General features: G+C 45.0%; 1 protein-coding gene across 1 annotated transcript in view; it reads right to left on the reverse strand.

Annotated features, from left to right (window-relative positions):
* tm9sf3 (transmembrane 9 superfamily member 3) overlaps positions 1-16,859 on the reverse strand; it is a 118,881-nt gene that overhangs the window by 28,807 nt on the left and 73,215 nt on the right. The window contains exon 9 of the mRNA XM_085970143.1: positions 5,498-5,628. Within this exon, the coding sequence (XP_085826269.1) occupies positions 5,498-5,628 (131 nt within the window). The remainder of the gene's footprint in view (positions 1-5,497; positions 5,629-16,859) is intronic.

Below are 16,859 nucleotides of genomic sequence, written 5' to 3' on the forward strand. Positions count from 1 at the left end.
AAAAACAGCCCTGGCCTCTCAGGTTTTTTCCTCTCTTCCTCTCCCCAGTACATAAAAGCTGCAGGATTCCCCAACTCCTTATTTAAAAAGAACTCAAAAGGAAGCTTCAGAGTTTTATTTTGACTAATGTAACCATTTAAAATAATGCCGCCAGTCCATTTTACGGATTGGAAGGTCATGCCAGTCCCGGCAAATGGAACAGCCGACATGCGGTTCACTTCAAAAACACACAAGCAGCCCACAGGAAAAGAGCGGAGCTTAAGGAGTGAACAGAAAAGGGGAAAGGGATCTCAATTCGAGGTCCTCAGTTAATTCAATTACCCAACTCAATGTCCTCTGCCCACCTGCATAGAGCGAGGAATGGTCATTCATTAAAAAGGCAGTGCACAGACGCCATCCAGAGGCAGTTCAGGGGAGCGGCGACACAGAGGTGGCACTCAAGAACGTAGCAGTGAGCAGCAGGACACTTGAGGAGGCAGCAAGTGGTACTCTCCACCAGTCTTTTCTCTCTCCTTTATGTGCCGTGTGTGGCTCACACGCATTCTCCTTCATTGATGTACTAAATACTTCGCTCTTAACTCTGGGGAGGGGTGGGGGGAGCAGAGGTTGGGAGCTAGAACTAGGAGTGATTGCACAGGCCAGGATGAGACAATGTTAGGCTCTAAGAAGACGGGATCAGTGTGGTCTGGTCCATACTTGCAGCGGGGCGAGAGCGGTTTGGAAGCACAGAGCAGGAGGAGGCTGATGTCTGGAAGCATTTTGGTGGGGTGGGAAGCTTTGTGAGCAGAGCACTCAAGGGGAATCAGTCAAATTAAGTCCACTAGTCCTTTGCACTCTAGTAACGACCTGATGCACAAGAACACCATAAATATTTTCCTTAGCACCCCTAACCCCCTTCTGCCTTACTTTCATGGTCTCCGTACCCCCAGCACCCCAACCCCCAAAACCCATCTTCTGGTCCTCTAACTGCCAGATCATCTGTTGATTTGCTGAACTGCTGCCTTGTCTCTGCTTCTGACACCCTTATCACCACCAGCTCCCTCAGTCTCCACTGCGCCCCATGGCACAACACCATCTTTACAACTTCAAGTGTGAATGCTGTAGGCTGGACCATACCTCAAGCACTATTGCCACTTCATCTGTGCTGCAAACTCCTCTTGCTACTCCAGGATCATCCTCACCCTTCTCCATAACAACCTATCTCCTGCAACCTCCTACTTCAGCCAGGTGCAAGGAGATCATGGATTTCATCATCTCTAAAACTGAGACCATTCACTTAGCTGCGTCAGCCTCCTGCTGTCACAGCTCGAAACGTACATTGAGAGGGGTGGTGGAAAGACTTTCGAGAATTACTGAACTAAACAGAAAAGTAATGGCTGATCACATTAATTGAAGTCCACAAAAAACTAGATTAGATTAAGTTACTAGCTCATTATCCAAATACCAAAAGAATATAAGCAGCAAACCATTAATACCAATTTCATCAGGTTAGAAAAAGTCAGAACCAGTCAAGTTTTGCAGCGCAACAACCCGAATATCCACTCCACACTGCAAAGCGTGCCTGAGCCAAATGTCCTAGAAATAGTTATGAAACCGACTATGACAATTTGTATTGCTCTACATGATTCAGAAAGGTAATCACCAATTGAGGACTGTCTCAGGAACTGAGGAGTATCTACGTTCTCCTAGGACATGCTTCTGAACATCAGCCTCACTGCCAGTACCCCCAAGTAAACGGACTGAATGCTCAGAATTCAGATAATTGGTGCAAACTGCAGACACGGTGGCATAGTGGTTAGCACTGTTGCCTCACAGCACCAGGGACCCGGGTTCGAATCTGGCCTCGGGCGACTGTCTGTGTGGAGTTTGCACATTCTCCCCGTGTTTGCGTGGGTTTCCTCCGGGTGCTCCGGTTTCCTCCCACAGTCCAAAGATGTGCGGGTTAGGTTGATTGGCTATGATAAATTGACCCTTAGTGTTAGGGGGATTAAATACATGGGGTTACGGGGATAGGGTGGGATATGTGTTGGTGTAGGGGTTACAGGAATCGGGTGGGATATGTGTCGGTGCAGGCTCGATGGGCCGAAATGGCCTCTATCTGCACTGTGGGCTTTCTGTGATTATAATGCAAAGTATTCTTGAAGACCATTGTGCTTTAACCTGTGCAAAATCAATCACTTCCAACCTTTAAACATTTGCCCATCCAAAAACCTAACAGTCTGTCAAAAACTGGAAAAGTGACAACCCTCAATATACTACTGGATGTCGCAAGAGGACAGAGTTACCCAGGGAGAAAGGCGGGATTCAACAGACTATAATCAGCAGCCACAGGTGGAAAACAGAGCTTGTATTAAGGTGAACATAAACAAATGCAACCGGCAACTAGAATAGGATGGCTTGAGACTGTGGTGGCAATTGAAAATTCTGGTGCAGTAGATATTTCAAACATAGCTAATCTCTGCCGATTGACACAAGTACAACAGACAAGGGTTTATAGTACTCAAGGAGGGCAGATTTGACAGGAAGAGAGTTGATGCAGTTATCTAGATCAGAGATAAACAAAGTAGCCCCAATGATATGGGATAGGCTTTCCAACGAGCTATCCAACTGAAAGAATGTAGTGCCAAGGGGTTGCTATTACTATCAGGTTAAAATAAATAGGACAAGCTGCTCTATGAAGAGATAAGGAAGGTATATGCAAACAGAAGAGTCTTTTACTAATGGGGCATTTTAAACAACCCAATATAAAGTGGAATAGCAAAACTTAACTAGTTAGTGTAACACAGAGGTCACAAGGGGCAATTCGCACCTCTACTCAGTAATACATACCCACATACTTTGGAAATGGAACGCTGTACCCCTGGGCAACAGCAACCAGAGAGTGATTACATTTGACGTGATTTAAGAACAATGAATACTGCAAATCAATGAGCAGCTTTAAAAAGGTTACCTTTAAGTGATAAAAATGATAGCAAAATACTGCGGATGCTGGAAATCCGAAATAACAGAAAACGCTGGAAAATCTCAGCAGGCCAGGGCAGCATCCGTGGAGAGAGAAACAGAGTTAACGTTTCAGGTCGAAGACCCTTCGTCAGAACTACCTTTAAGTGATTATGTGAAGAGCTTTAATGGATCAATAGTGGCTAGTATTCAAGAAAAACTCGGCCCAGGCCCAGGATCAGCTTTAAAGACAGACGGCCGAGAATGGAAGATAAACACCAGGGACCAGCAAGTGCAGACTAAACAAACAATGCAATGTGAAATAGAAAAAGTAGGGAAAAGGGTGCCGGAATCCCAAGAACACTGGGACCTTGAAGAAAAAGGTAATCAGAGGAGTAAAGAGGGAATTAGAAATGGCAGAAGCCAAACGCAACAGCAAGAAAATCTTCCAGTATTAAAAGGGTCAGAGAAGTAATAAGATCCTGTAAGGATTAAGACATAAAATGGAGAATGATGTAAAAATAATAATGAACATATATACTAACTAAATACATATTCCAATATTTACCAAAGACTCAAAAACATGCAACCCAACATAGGACTTTCTTCAATTAAATTTAACTATTTCAACATCACTGGGATGGGAGGTCCTAGACAGGTTCAAAGCACAGAAAAAAAGTGAGCTTACAGATAAATCTAAAGTGCTGATGGTCATCAGGAGAGAGTTAATGTACAAAGGGTTAGGGATTGGAAAAAAAAGCAACACGCTAACCATTTTCAAGATGGCAAGACAGCAAACCCGGGTACTACAGACCGGGTACTGAGTTTTTCCAGCATTTTCTGTTGTTATTTCGGATTTCCAGCATCCGCAGTATTTTGCTATCGTGCTACAGACCCATTAGTCTTCTATCAATAACTTGGCAAAATAACAAAATGTGTCATTGGGAGCAAACTAAAGGATGACTTGAATGAAAATAAACTAATACATGGCAGCCAAGATGGTTTCCGGAGATGATCCTGTCTCATTAACCTTATTGACTCTACTTTGAAGAAATGACAACCTAAGTTGACAATGGGAAGCTCCTCGACATGCGTCAGCTGTGGCTCAGTGGTAGCACTCTCACCTCAGAGTCAGGCGGTTGTGGGTTCAAGCCCTATCCCAGGAGCATATAATTTAGCCTGACACTTCAGTGCAGTACTGAGGGAATGCTGCATTGTTGGAGGTGCCATCTTTCCGATGAGACATTAAACCAAACTGTCTGCCAGCTCAGATGGACGTAAAAGATACAAACAGCGTTACTGAAAGAAGAGCAAGGGGAGGCCTTTTGGTGTCCCGGACAACATTCATCTCGCAAACAACACCATCAAATCAGGTTAATTGGCCATTCATCTCATAGCAGCCAAGGACCAAAAAACAGCAATGTATGCCTACAAAATAACAATGACTACATTGTCAAAGGAATTCATTGGCCGTAAAGTGCTTTGAGATGTCCTGAGGTTGTGCAAAGCACCATATAAATGTAAGTTCTTCTTCCTTTCAGTGTATTTAGACAGTCAGAAACCTTCTGATAAAGCTTTACATAAAAGAAGTGATGAGTATTGTCAAATCTCAAGGCAATGGTATCCATGGTGAAAACCCAGAAGTGGATAAGTAAAAAAGGTGGAAAGAAAGGAAGCAGCAGGCACTAGTTAGGGGAGATGTGCTGAGCAGAGCCCCAAAGAGATCGGTGCTGGGCCCCCTTACTGTTAAAACAACGTGGATTCAGAAACAAAATGCAATTTGATCCAACTGGCAAACAATACTTAGCTAGGTTATGGTGGTTGAGTCTGATAAAACAGAACGATGGCAAATGAAATTTAGTATGTACAAATGCAAGGTATTAAACATTGGAAGAAAGAATAGGAAACACATGCATCGAATGGTATTGAACTAGCTAGGGAGAGAGGCGGAATGATCTGGGAATGATAGTAGACGAACAACTGACATAGCCAATTAATGCAGAACATCAATTATTAAAGCTAAAGGAATGCTGCCCTATACCGCCAAATCAGCAGATGAAACGAAGGCTACCTTGCTAAAACTTTACAGTTCTCCGGTCAAGCCACTGAGTGCGCCTTTCAATTTTAGAAACCGAGCCAACAAGTTACAAGGACAATCCTGAGTGTTAGAGGACGCCATTTGAGTGCAGACTAGCAAACGTCTCGAATCTTCAGCTTTAAAATATTTGAATGGTAGGAGACCTTTTAGAGATATATAAAATACTATGTGAACAGGGACATTGGGTTAAACTGGTAAAAGTCAAGCTCCACCTAAATGTCAAGGAGGACGTCCGCACACGAAGAGCGTTCAATACTTAAAAAGAACTTCAAGGGTAGTTAGTGTAGGCGAAACCTTTGAAATTATTCAGAAGGCTGCGAATATGGTGCGGGGGGAGGGCGGAACAATTTTCTATGGAAGGACGAGCTGAATGGCTTCCCTCATTTATACTTATCTTTGTGAAGACTTGGCCTTGACCTGTTACCATTTATCGCTTGTGTTCAGTGCTGACGTGCTTACCATTGTTCCAAAAGGAATAGCTCGTGATGCATGATAATAGATTGCAATGAAGTTTATGAAGAATGCAGTTCCGCACACCATGGCTGGGATCAGGAATGCCCCAATAAACATCTGCTTTATCCATCTTCTGCCTGTTTAAAGATAAAAAGCACAAATTCAGAATTGAAATCGGTTACATGATCAGTGTTCACACTGCTTTAATAACTTTACATTTTTGTTACATACTTATTTGACAGTTATGCAGAAAAATAATTAGTTAATAGCTTGGACGAGAATGGGAGTTTCAAACAACTGATCTATACAAAGAGAAAGAAAGAACCTGTATTTACACAGGACCTTTCACAGCCCAAAGACAAATCAAAGGGCTTTGCAGCCAATAAATGACTTTTCTCTGAACTTGCAGCACTCCATTCTCTCAGTCCTACCCCAACACTGGCATTAAACCTGCTGACAAGGGTGGCGCTGTTCTTGTTTGGCGAACCGACCTCTACCTTGCAGAGGCTGAACGCCAACTTTCAGACACCTCTTCCTACCTCCCCCTGGACCATAACCTCACCACTGAACATCAAACCATCATTTCCCAGATTGTCACTGACCTCATCTCCTCTGGAGATCTTCCTTCTACGGCCTTCAGCCTCATAGTCCTCCAACCCCGCACAGCCTGCTTCTACCTCCTTCCCAAGATCCACAAACAGGACTGCCCTGGTAGACCCATCATTTCAACCTGTTCTTGTCCCATGGAACTTCTCTGGTTATTATCACATTGCTGGTTGTGGGACTTTGCTGTGCGCAAACTGGCTGCCACATATCCTACATTGCAGCAGTGACTAACTATACGAAGGTCATGAAAAGCACTATATAAATGGAAGTTTTTCTTTCTTTATAACAGCTAACACAGCTTCACAAAGGGAAGACCCTGTCTGACTAACCTGCTTGACTTTTCAGTAACATCCCAAATGGGCAATGGAAACTATATGATTCAGTGTACTTAGATTCCCAAAAAGCTATTGATAAAGTTCCTCATGGGAGATTGCTGGAAGTCATAGCAATTCAGGGTAAAGTTTGGGAATGGTTATGAAACTGGCTGAAGGAAAGGGGAGGGGTGTGATGTTGAGGTCAGGGAAGAACCAAGTGGGGCAGCCCACAGATCGCAAGATAAATACAGATGAGGGAGGCTATTCAGCCCATCTTGGCTCATCCATCCAAAAATTCTTCCACTTCCCCAGCACTTCTTCAAGTGGTTTCTTCAGTAAATCTAAGGTTTCCACCTCCAGTACCCTATCTGAAAGACCAGTGTCATGCTTTGATCATTCTTTGCACTAAGATCTCCTTGACATGTTGAACTTCCCTTTCAATCCCTTGAAGTAGCATGTGCCTTTTCATGTCTTGCATACCTCTCTAACAGTGTTAATATAAACTGCTGACCAGCCACAGGTGTGCCTATGGCGACACCCCTTACACACACAGTACAGGCAAGTGTAATTTACTTAACAAATATCTACCACCATTCAGTAACTAAGGATATAAAACACTCAACAATCAAAAAACACAGGGGGGAAAATTCAGTTGGTTGCGCAAACCAACTAGCGCCCGGGTGCGGCACTGCCCACGCCTCCCGCAAAATTCAGCGGGAGGTTAGTGGTGGCACTAACCGGTAGCGCTGCGCCGTTGGCGATGATGTCATTGGTGTGTGCAGCGCCCCGCCCCGATCTTCGGGAGCGCCCCCTGATTTACCGCCGGACGCTATGTCCGACAGGGTCAGGGTGGCGTACCTGCGGCCGGGGAGGCGCAATTTAAAGGCGAGGTGTGGGGCGGCAATTTTTGTTGCTGGCCGCCTGCCAGCACCTGCCTGCGCTCCCGTCCCCGGCCTCCTGAGCACCCCCCACCCCGCAGAGTGCCGGCTGCACTCCCAAGAGCCCGGCACTTCTCGCCGGGCTCTTTTGTCTGCACTCCCGATCCCCGGGAGCCCAGCTGGGCCCCAGATCGCACTGCACAAGGCCCCTCCCCTTTAAGGGGAGGAAGGCCTGCAATACTGTGGTGCGACGCGTGGCGCTGCGGCACGTTGCGCCACGATATTCACTCGCAGCGACCCAAGATGGATGCGGAGCGCTTCCAGTAGCGCCCCGCTTCCCTCTTGGGGCGCAAGCACTCAATTTCCGGCGCAGGGGCACTAATTTTTCAGGGGCGCTAACGAAGTTAGCACCTCAATTGGGGCGCTACTCAATTTTTAGCCCACACACTGCTTTTCAGCTTATATTACCAACAATGCAGAAAAGGTTCAAGTGCACATGCATACGCCATATGAATATTGAGATCACATGCCCAACTGTGTCTATTACTCATGTTTTACTTAATCAGAAATGCAATTAGTCACATCTGGATTGGCAATGAGCCACATGTGGCTAGCAGCTAACGTATTGGACAACGCTGCCCTATAAGATTATTTTCAATGTAAATCAGTAACTGCAGCAAGGGGGATAAACTGAATATTTAGTTTCCCTTATTTCTGTGCGTGACAGGAAATGTTGACTCTAAATTTTAGGTCGTAGCTTAGTAGTTGTCAACAATGGGAGCAGCAATGGAAATGGTCGAATTACAAGCATAAGCAGCATCAGAGACTAGCATCTGAACGGAGTTAAATCACAGAAACTGCTCACGAATGCTTGCAATTCCCTTTACAAAATAACACCATTGTGTCCAGTGATTCCCAGAAGTTACATAAACTCTATTTAAGATAGTGTGCAACAAGTGGTGCTGTTCAAATATAGAAGTAATTAGAGTAGAAGCAAAGGACAGCTTTCGTGCCTCAGTTTCACAGTAGTAATAGAAGCCTCTTATTACAGGAAGGATGATATGGCAACATACCAAGCATGTGCTCTTCAGTTTCCTCAAGGACACTCTCTTCTGTGCTAACTAACCCGAAAGTTCCAGATCTCGGCTAAGGCAGTAAGCTGAGGTGCAATTTGGCTTAACACCTCCAGACAAGGGAAAAGGGACAAAAAGCCAGCCAGAGTTCCTGCTCCTGATAGTTATCCGGGGAACCCTGCTGGAGAGTATTGTCATGTGAGGACAAGAGGCCTGCCGCAGTTAATGTCTTGCTATCATTTACCGTCTAGGTTCACATATATAAACATATAAGCAAAGTCAGAGATGAGAAAAGGTAATTTAGCTCATGAAGCTAGCACCCTAAATATCCCACTACAGACATCCAACTGCATTCCAAACTGACATTTTAGTTTCCACTACCCTGCCTGGCTGGTCACTCCAAATACTTCTCAGAGTGAAGAAGGCCCTTCAGATACCTGTTTAACATTTATTCTTCACTAATTTCCTTACTTTCTTGGCTTACTTTGAAGTAACATTTATTTCATACCATTTTATATTTTCTAGACTGCACGGAGGTCTCCGCTTTAACCATCTTCTTTGTAAAGCTCAAGTTTCTCTAATCTTTCTGCATAGCTCATCGTTTTACACTTGGAACCAGATCTCTTGTTCTTCTATGTATCTTTTCCAATATATATTCTTGTGTGATGACCAAAATTGAAGACAGCACTAAGTGTTGCCTGACTAGTGCATTGTACACGCCTAGCATAACTTCAGTTTTGGTCATAAATCCCAGTGTCCTATTAGTTTTTTAAATTATATACAGGAGGGCTGTCAGCAGCTATGAAACTGGGCCCAGCAAGCATCAGTAACTACAGGAAAGCGGGGGGGGGGGGGGGGGACACGACGGAGGCGGAAGAGAGAAAATGGATTAAAATGGTACCACCTTAGTCAGTGGGTAGCAGGAACATTACCGCTGTCTCAGTGATGTCATCACAATGCAATGGTGCATTAGTGTAATTTGTGTCACTGTATCACAGTAATGTGCCAAGGTGTTTTTTTTATAAACACCCCCGTTTAAATTTAAAGGGCAACAACTTTTCCCCCCACAAATGATCCAATCTGCCTCATTAATACAAAGCAAAAGCATGGGGGTTAATGGATAGTGCCGTGCATTAGACATTGGGCTGGAAGTTGCAGTCAGAGGCGTACCTCCAGAGCACGCCTCCGACCCGGAAAAAAAATCCAAACCTCATTGCTGGCTCCCAGGCTTCAGAGACTTCGGGTCCGTGGCCTGCAGGCGTTCGCCTGCGTAAAGGCCCACGGATCCCAGGGACGTAAAGCAGTTCAGGAGACTCCCTGGGATCACGTGGGCCAGGTCCTCCAATCAGAAAGGAGGATTCCTCATATGCTTAGGGGGATTCCATTTAAACATAAGGGGAATCCCCAAATAATTAAATAATTTACACAACTGGCATAAAAAGAAATATTCTCATTTTCAAATTTAATTAAAAGTCCCTTTAATGAAGCATTTACAATAAAAATTTAATTTTTTGAAAAATAAATTTAACCATTTTAATCTGGGCTGGTCGTACGCTGCCAACAGCCCTGCAAAATCCGAGCCATTATCTTTATACCTCGGGAACTGCAGCTTCAAACCGAGTCTCAACTCGAGGTGAATGTTTCCTCGGTTTGTTGGCTGTACATGAAATGATTTAGGCAGTTTCAATCCAGTTCCTCATGGGCATTGCATTTATATTCATCTTAAAACAATTGTGAGTTGATGCATTTTGGGAGGACTAACAAGGCAAGGGAATACACAATGAATGGTAGGACCCTAGGAAGGACACAGTATCGGAGGGACCTTGGTGTGCATGTACAGGAAACTTTGGTTTATCCGGAGGTTAACTGTCCGGAATGCTCGAGCCACCGGCAAAAATCAGGAGCCGCGTCGTTAGTTTTTTTTTCTTTTCGTTGCTTTTTTTCCCCCCACCAGTCAGGCTCTGCAAGGTCTCGCTGAAGCTGTTGCTAAGCTAGAGAGACGCTTGCAAGGTACGGCCGGCTGTTTAGAAGCTGTTGCTAAGCAACAGGGTTTGTTGCCAGATACGGAGCTCAAAATCTCCGTATGTTTCAACATTAGCGCTGGTTTGTCCGGCAGTTTTGATGGGACGGCAACAGCTCGGTCCCATCGGTGCCGGATAGCACAAAGTTTTCTGTACATAGATCCCTGATAAGGTGGTTTAAAAAGGCATATGCGATACTTATATTCTATGCCTCGGCTAATGAAGGCAAGAGCAGGGAGGTTATGATGGAGCTGTACAAAGCACTAGTTAGGCCAAAGCTGGAATACTGTGTGCAGTTCTGGTCGTCACACTATAGGAGGGATATGATTGCATTCGAGAGGGTGCAGAGGAGATTCACCAGGATGTTACCTGGGCTGGAGCGCTTCAGCTATGAAGAATGACTGGACAGGCTGGGGTTGTTTTCCTTAGAGCACAGAAGGCTGAGGGGGGACCTGATTGAGGTGTACAAAATTATGAGGGACATAGATAGGGTAGATAGAAAGGAGCTTTTCCCCTTAGTAGATGGGTCAATAACCAGGGGGCATAGTTTCAAGGTAAAGGGCAGGAGGTTTAGAGGGGATTTGAGGAAAAACTTTTTCACCCAGAGGGTGGTTGGAATCTGGAACACTCTGCCTGAAAGGGTGGTAGAGGCAGGAACCCTCACAACATTCAAGCAGCATTTAGATGAGCACTTGAAATGCCATAGCATACAAGGCTACGGACCAAGTGCTGGAAAATGGGATTAGAATTGACAGGGCTCGCTGGCCGGTGCGGACACGATGGGCCGAAGGGCCTCTTCCTGTGCTGTATAAATCTATGACTATGACTAAAACACTAACATCCAGCTCAAAATAATTAGTACAAAATATAAAAATGGTATACGTTTCCATAATATGGACAGACAGACCAAGAGATAATGGGGACAGGTCCCAAATTTCCCTGTGTCTTTGACTACTCTGAAATCAGCATTAGGGATTGGGAGAAAGTTAGTGCCGTTGCCCCATCTAGTGGAATGAGTGAGTACTGATGGGGCCTTGTAGGCTTCTCTTGTCCTGGTTTTGCTTATACTGTATGAAGTATGAAACACTGGCAGTGGATGCAAAAATATGGTAGCAGACAAGCTTCGGCTCTGCATCAATGATGTCAACAACAGCTTGTATTTATATAGCGCCTTTAACATAGTAAAACGTCCCAAGGCGCTTCACACGAGCGTTACAAGACAAAAAATTTGACACCAAGCCACAAAAGGAGAAATTAGGGCAGGTGACCAAAAGCTTGGTCAAAGAGGTAGGTTTTACGGAGCGTCTTAAAGGAGGAAAGAGAAGTAGAGAGGCGGAGAGGTTTAGGCAGGGAATTCCAGAGCTGAGGGCCCAGGCAACAGAAGGCACGGCCACCGATGGTTGAGCGATTAAAATCAGGGATGTTCAAGAGGGCAGAATTAGAGGAGCGCAGATATCTCGGGGGGTTGTGGGGCTGGAGGAGATTATAGAGAAAGGCAGAGCGAGGCCATGGAGGGATTTGAGAACAAGGATAAGAATTTTAAAATCGAGGCGTCTATTAGAAAAGTGCTTTTGTAAAATATGCAGGTCATTAACCGACCACATCCTTGCCTACGACCTAGCTTCTCAATCAGGATTACTGCCCATGATGGATCAATAAAGTATGGGGCACAGTCAGTCAGGAGGTTTGCGGGATAAATCGAAGAGTACATGGAGGAGCACAATAATGCTCAAAATTCCACAGAGGCACCTTTATGGCAAGCTTTAATACAAGCCATAAAAAGCCACTGGATCAATATACTTCCAGTAAGTTAACCGCACAAGCAAGTTGGATGGACCCACACTTCAAAACTCTTCTATTTTCTTTCCCCAGAGAAGATGAGTCACCATCAGACTTCATTTTTAAAATTCCCAGAATTCTTGTCGGTTGGAGTACCAGTACAGCCGCCACACGCAGTAATATAAGCAGGTTCCACACGACCAAAATCAAGCTGTCCACAGATTAACTTACTACAGTCATCATCACACTTTGATGGAATACCTTTAGGTTTATGGTGTTTGCACAAATTTAGCAACAGGAAAAGGCCATTTGAACCAACAGGCCCAATTTGTTTTTCAGTGATCAACCCTCACCTTCTCACCATATCCCTCTTTCCAGAAATTATTTCCAACCCATTTATACTGTCTGCTTCTGTTGCCTTCCCAGTACTTTATTTCATAACTTTTACTCTTTCCGTCAATGAAGTTCCACCAATTTATTCCCAACTCCTTAATTTATAAACTTATTTCCTTATACAGGAGACTTTGGTTTATCCGGAGGTTGTATGTCCAGAAACCTCGATCTACCGGCAGAAATCAGGAGCCGTTTTGTTAAGTTTTTTTTCTTCTCGTGGCTTTTTTTTTCCTTCTCGTGGCTTTTTTTTTCCCCAACAGTCAGGCTCTGGAAAGTCTCTCTGAAGCTGTTGCTAAGCTACAGAGACGCTTCCAAGGTACGGGCCGACTGTTTGAAGCTGTTGCTAAGCAACAGTGTTTGTTGTCAGATACGGAGATGAAAACCTCCGTATGCTTCAACATTAACACTGGTTTGTCCGGCAGTTTTGATAGATCGGCAACAGCTCGGTCCCGTCGGTGCCGGATATAACAAAGTTTCCTGTATTTGAATCCTGTTATAATAAATTTGCTTGGATTCTTTTTGTCAATTCCTCTCGATCTTAAAAATGTCACTTCAACCACTTCAAAGTTCTCTGCTTTTCCAAAAATCTAAGGATTAATTTGTTCCAAGAGCTGACTCTGTTCTTGGAGCGTCCCAGTGAAGGCCCACACACTCAATTAAGCTTTAGTCAGTGACTAGCTTCACCATTCCTGCAGCATCAATACTATACAAAAGAAAGGGCAGCACGGTGGCATAGTGGTTAGCACTGTTGCCTCACAGCGCCAGGGACCCGGGTTCGAATCCGGCCTTGGGCGACTGTGTGGAGTTTGCACATTCTCCCAATGCGGGTGCTCCGGTTTCCTCCCACAGTCCAAAGATGTGCGGGTTAGGATGATTGGCTATGATAAATTGACCCTTAGTGTTAGGGGATTAAATACGTGGGGTTACGGGGATAGGGTGGGATATGTGTCGGTGCAGGCTCGATGGGCCGAAATGGCCTCTATCTGCACTGTGGGGATTCTGTGATCTGTGATTTTGCAAAGCTGGCATAATCCACAAGATAGCAACAGAAAGTGGCAGCCATTTGGGCCATCTAAGCTCATCCATCCAGAAAGGCCTTCCAATCCCAGTCAATTGTTTCTTAAATGATTCCTGGGTTTTCACCTCCACTATCCTACCCAGAGTCCTATCCCTATGTTGATCACTAGGAGGGGGGGGGGGGGGGGGGAAGGAATTGAAAGAACATTGTGAAAATGTTGCAAATGGGAATGGCAAAATCATACAGCATGAAAAATGGGGGCAAGGATTATTATCTGAAATTGTTGAACTCAATAGAGTCCGGAAGGCTGTAAAGTGCCTAATCGAAAGATGAGGTGCTGTTCCTCGAGCTTACGTTGAGCTTCCGTGGAACAATGTAATAGGCCGAGGACAGAGAGATCAGAGTGGGAGTGAAGCGGAGAATTAAAGTGACAGGCAACCGGAAGCTCCGGGTCACCCTTACGGACTGAACGGAGGTGTTCCGCAAAGCGGTCGCCCAATCTGCGTTTGGTCTCCCCAACGTAGAGGAGACCGCATCGTGAGCAGCGAATACAGTATACTAAATTGCAAGTACAAGAAGTAAATCGCTGTTTCACCTGGAAGGGGTGTTTGGGGCCCTGGACAGTGGGAAGGGAGGAGGTAAAAGGGCATGTGTTGCATCTCCTGCGCTTGCACAGGAAGGTGCCAGGTGAAGGAGAAGGGCTGTTGGGGTGATTGAGGAGTGGACCAGGGTGTCGCGGAGGGAGCGGTCCCTTTGGAATGCTGAAAGGGGAGGCGAGGAGAAGATGTGCTTGGTGGTGGGATCACGTTGGAGGTGGCGGAAATGGCGGAAGATGATCCGTTGAATGTGGAGGCTGGTGGGGTGAAAGGTGAGGACAAGGGGAACCCTATCGTGGTTCTGGGAGGGAGGGGAAGGGGTGAGAGCAGAGGTGCGGGAAATGGAACGGACACGGTCAAGGGCCGTGTCAACCACAGTAGAGGGGAATCCTCGGTTGAGGAAAAAGGAAGACATGTCAGAAGCACTGGTATGGAAGGTGGCATCGTCAGAACAGACGCGGCAGAGACGGAGGAACTGGGAGAATTGAATAGAGTCCTTACAGGAAGTGTAGTCCAGGTAGCTGTGGGAGTCGGTGGGCTTGTAGTGGATGTTTGTCGAAAGCCGATCGCCAGAAATGGAGACAGAGAAGTCAAGGAAGGGAAGGGAAGAGTCGGAAATGGACCATGTGAAGGTGAGGGAAGGGTGGAAATTGGAAGTAAAGTGAATGAACTTATCTAGTTCAGGGCGAGAGCAGGAAACGGCACCAACAGTCATCGATGTACCGAAAAAAAGGTGAGGGAGGGGACCCGAGTAGGACTGGAACAAAAAGTGTTCCACATAGCCCATGAACAGGCAGGCATAGCTAGGGCCCATGCGGGTTCCCATAGCAACACCTTTAATTTGGAGGAAGTGAGTGTATTTTATTTTCTATTTTACTTACTATTTCATAAGGTAACCTCTCAGTTGTCTCTTTTTAAAGCTGAAAAGCCCAAGTATCTGCAGTTTATTCTAACTCCATCCTCTAATACCAGTCTCAGTCCCATGGCTCTCTCACTGTCTCCAAGGCCTGAATGCATCTCTGATGGGCTAGTGGCCAGAACTGGACATACCGCTCTAACTTATACGCTACTGTTTAGCTCTACATTGTTAAGTATTCTGTTTACTTTACTTTGTTGAGTGTTGCCCTATCGTGGCTGGAAATGTTGAGTGTTGAATCTACCAAAACTCCCATTCTCACAACTTCACCTGTGGTTATTTCAACAAGTTATGGAGTATTTATGTATTAAATTTCCATTTGCCACTGTTACACCCACTTATATATCTTGTTCTATGAATCTTGTATTTCCCAAGCTGCCTCCTCAGTATCGACTGTCCCTCCTAGCTTATCATCTACAAATTTCAGCAATTTGCACGGAGTTTCTTAATCCAAGTCACTGACGTCCATCAATCCTAGCACCGACACAACTCCTGTAACAGGTATGCATTGCTTTCTATCCTTCAACAACTTCTCCATTCCTAATTATCCTGAATATATTATCCCCCACATTCCTCAAAAAACATTAAGGAGGCTGGTCAGGCAGGATCTTCCACTGCTGAATCCATGTTGGCTGCTGTCTATTAGATCATCACAGAATGCTGCAGCACAGAAAGAAGCCATTCAGCCCATCAGGCCTCTGACGTTTTCTTCACGTAAGCCCCCAATCTCCTGATTGTGCCCCATATCCTTTAATGTTCATCCCTTTCAAGCAACTAATTCCCTTTCTGAAAGCACTAATGCTCCAACAATGGTAGAGAATTGCACATTCTAACCACCGTGTGTGGTGACATAAGTATTGCTCAAGGCTACTTTCAATAATTAATTCCACTATTTAACCCAGTACTGAACACAGACTAATTAGTTTGTAGTTGCTTGTATCTGCTTTGCCATCCTTTTTGAAAATGGGCACCGTTAGCCTGTTTCCAATCCAGTGGGACCTAGCCAACATTCATCAACTCTCAATGACCACTCGCGCTCAACTCCTCCCCCGTCTCTCAATATTCTGGCATAAATACCATCGACCCTTGTTGCTTTGTATTAAGCTCTTTATGCCTCTCTAGGCCTTCTATCTCATTCATTACTAAGCTGTTAATTCTTGGGTTATTACAATTCAGGGAAGCACATTGTAAGTGTCTCCCCCAGTGAATATTTGGCAGAAGTAATTGTTTAGTACCAGAGCATGCGGACTGTGGAGTCAGGGGACACGCAGCAGAATGGATAGAAAGCTGGCTACGGAACAGAAACGATAGTAGGGGTTAAGGGTAGCTACTCAAGACTGGCAAAAGGTAGGAAGTGGTGTTCCATAAGGATCGATGCTGGGATCACTGTTGTTCACCATTTACATAAACAATTTGAACTCGGGAATCGGAAATACAATTTCAAAATTTGCAGACACCACCATATTGGGGGGGGGGGGCATAGTTAATACTGAGGAAGGCTGCAACAAAATACAAGCGGACATGCAGAATGGATGTGTAATTGGCAAATAAATTTCAATATAGGCAAGTGCGAGGTGTTACATTTTGGTAAGATGAGGAGGTCACATACTGCTTGGAAAATAAGAGTCTAAATGGGGTACAGGAGCAAAAGGATCTAGGGGTACAAATCACTAAGTAGCAATGCAGATTAATAAGGCTTAAAAAAGCAAATAAAGTACTGGGGTTAATTGCTACAACTGAAAAGCAGAGAGGTAATGTAAAACTTATATTGAAC

Source organism: Somniosus microcephalus, chromosome 29, assembly GCF_052327205.1.
Source record: "Somniosus microcephalus isolate GS21.2 chromosome 29, FLI_Smic_1.0, whole genome shotgun sequence".
Lineage (NCBI taxonomy): Eukaryota > Metazoa > Chordata > Chondrichthyes > Squaliformes > Somniosidae > Somniosus > Somniosus microcephalus.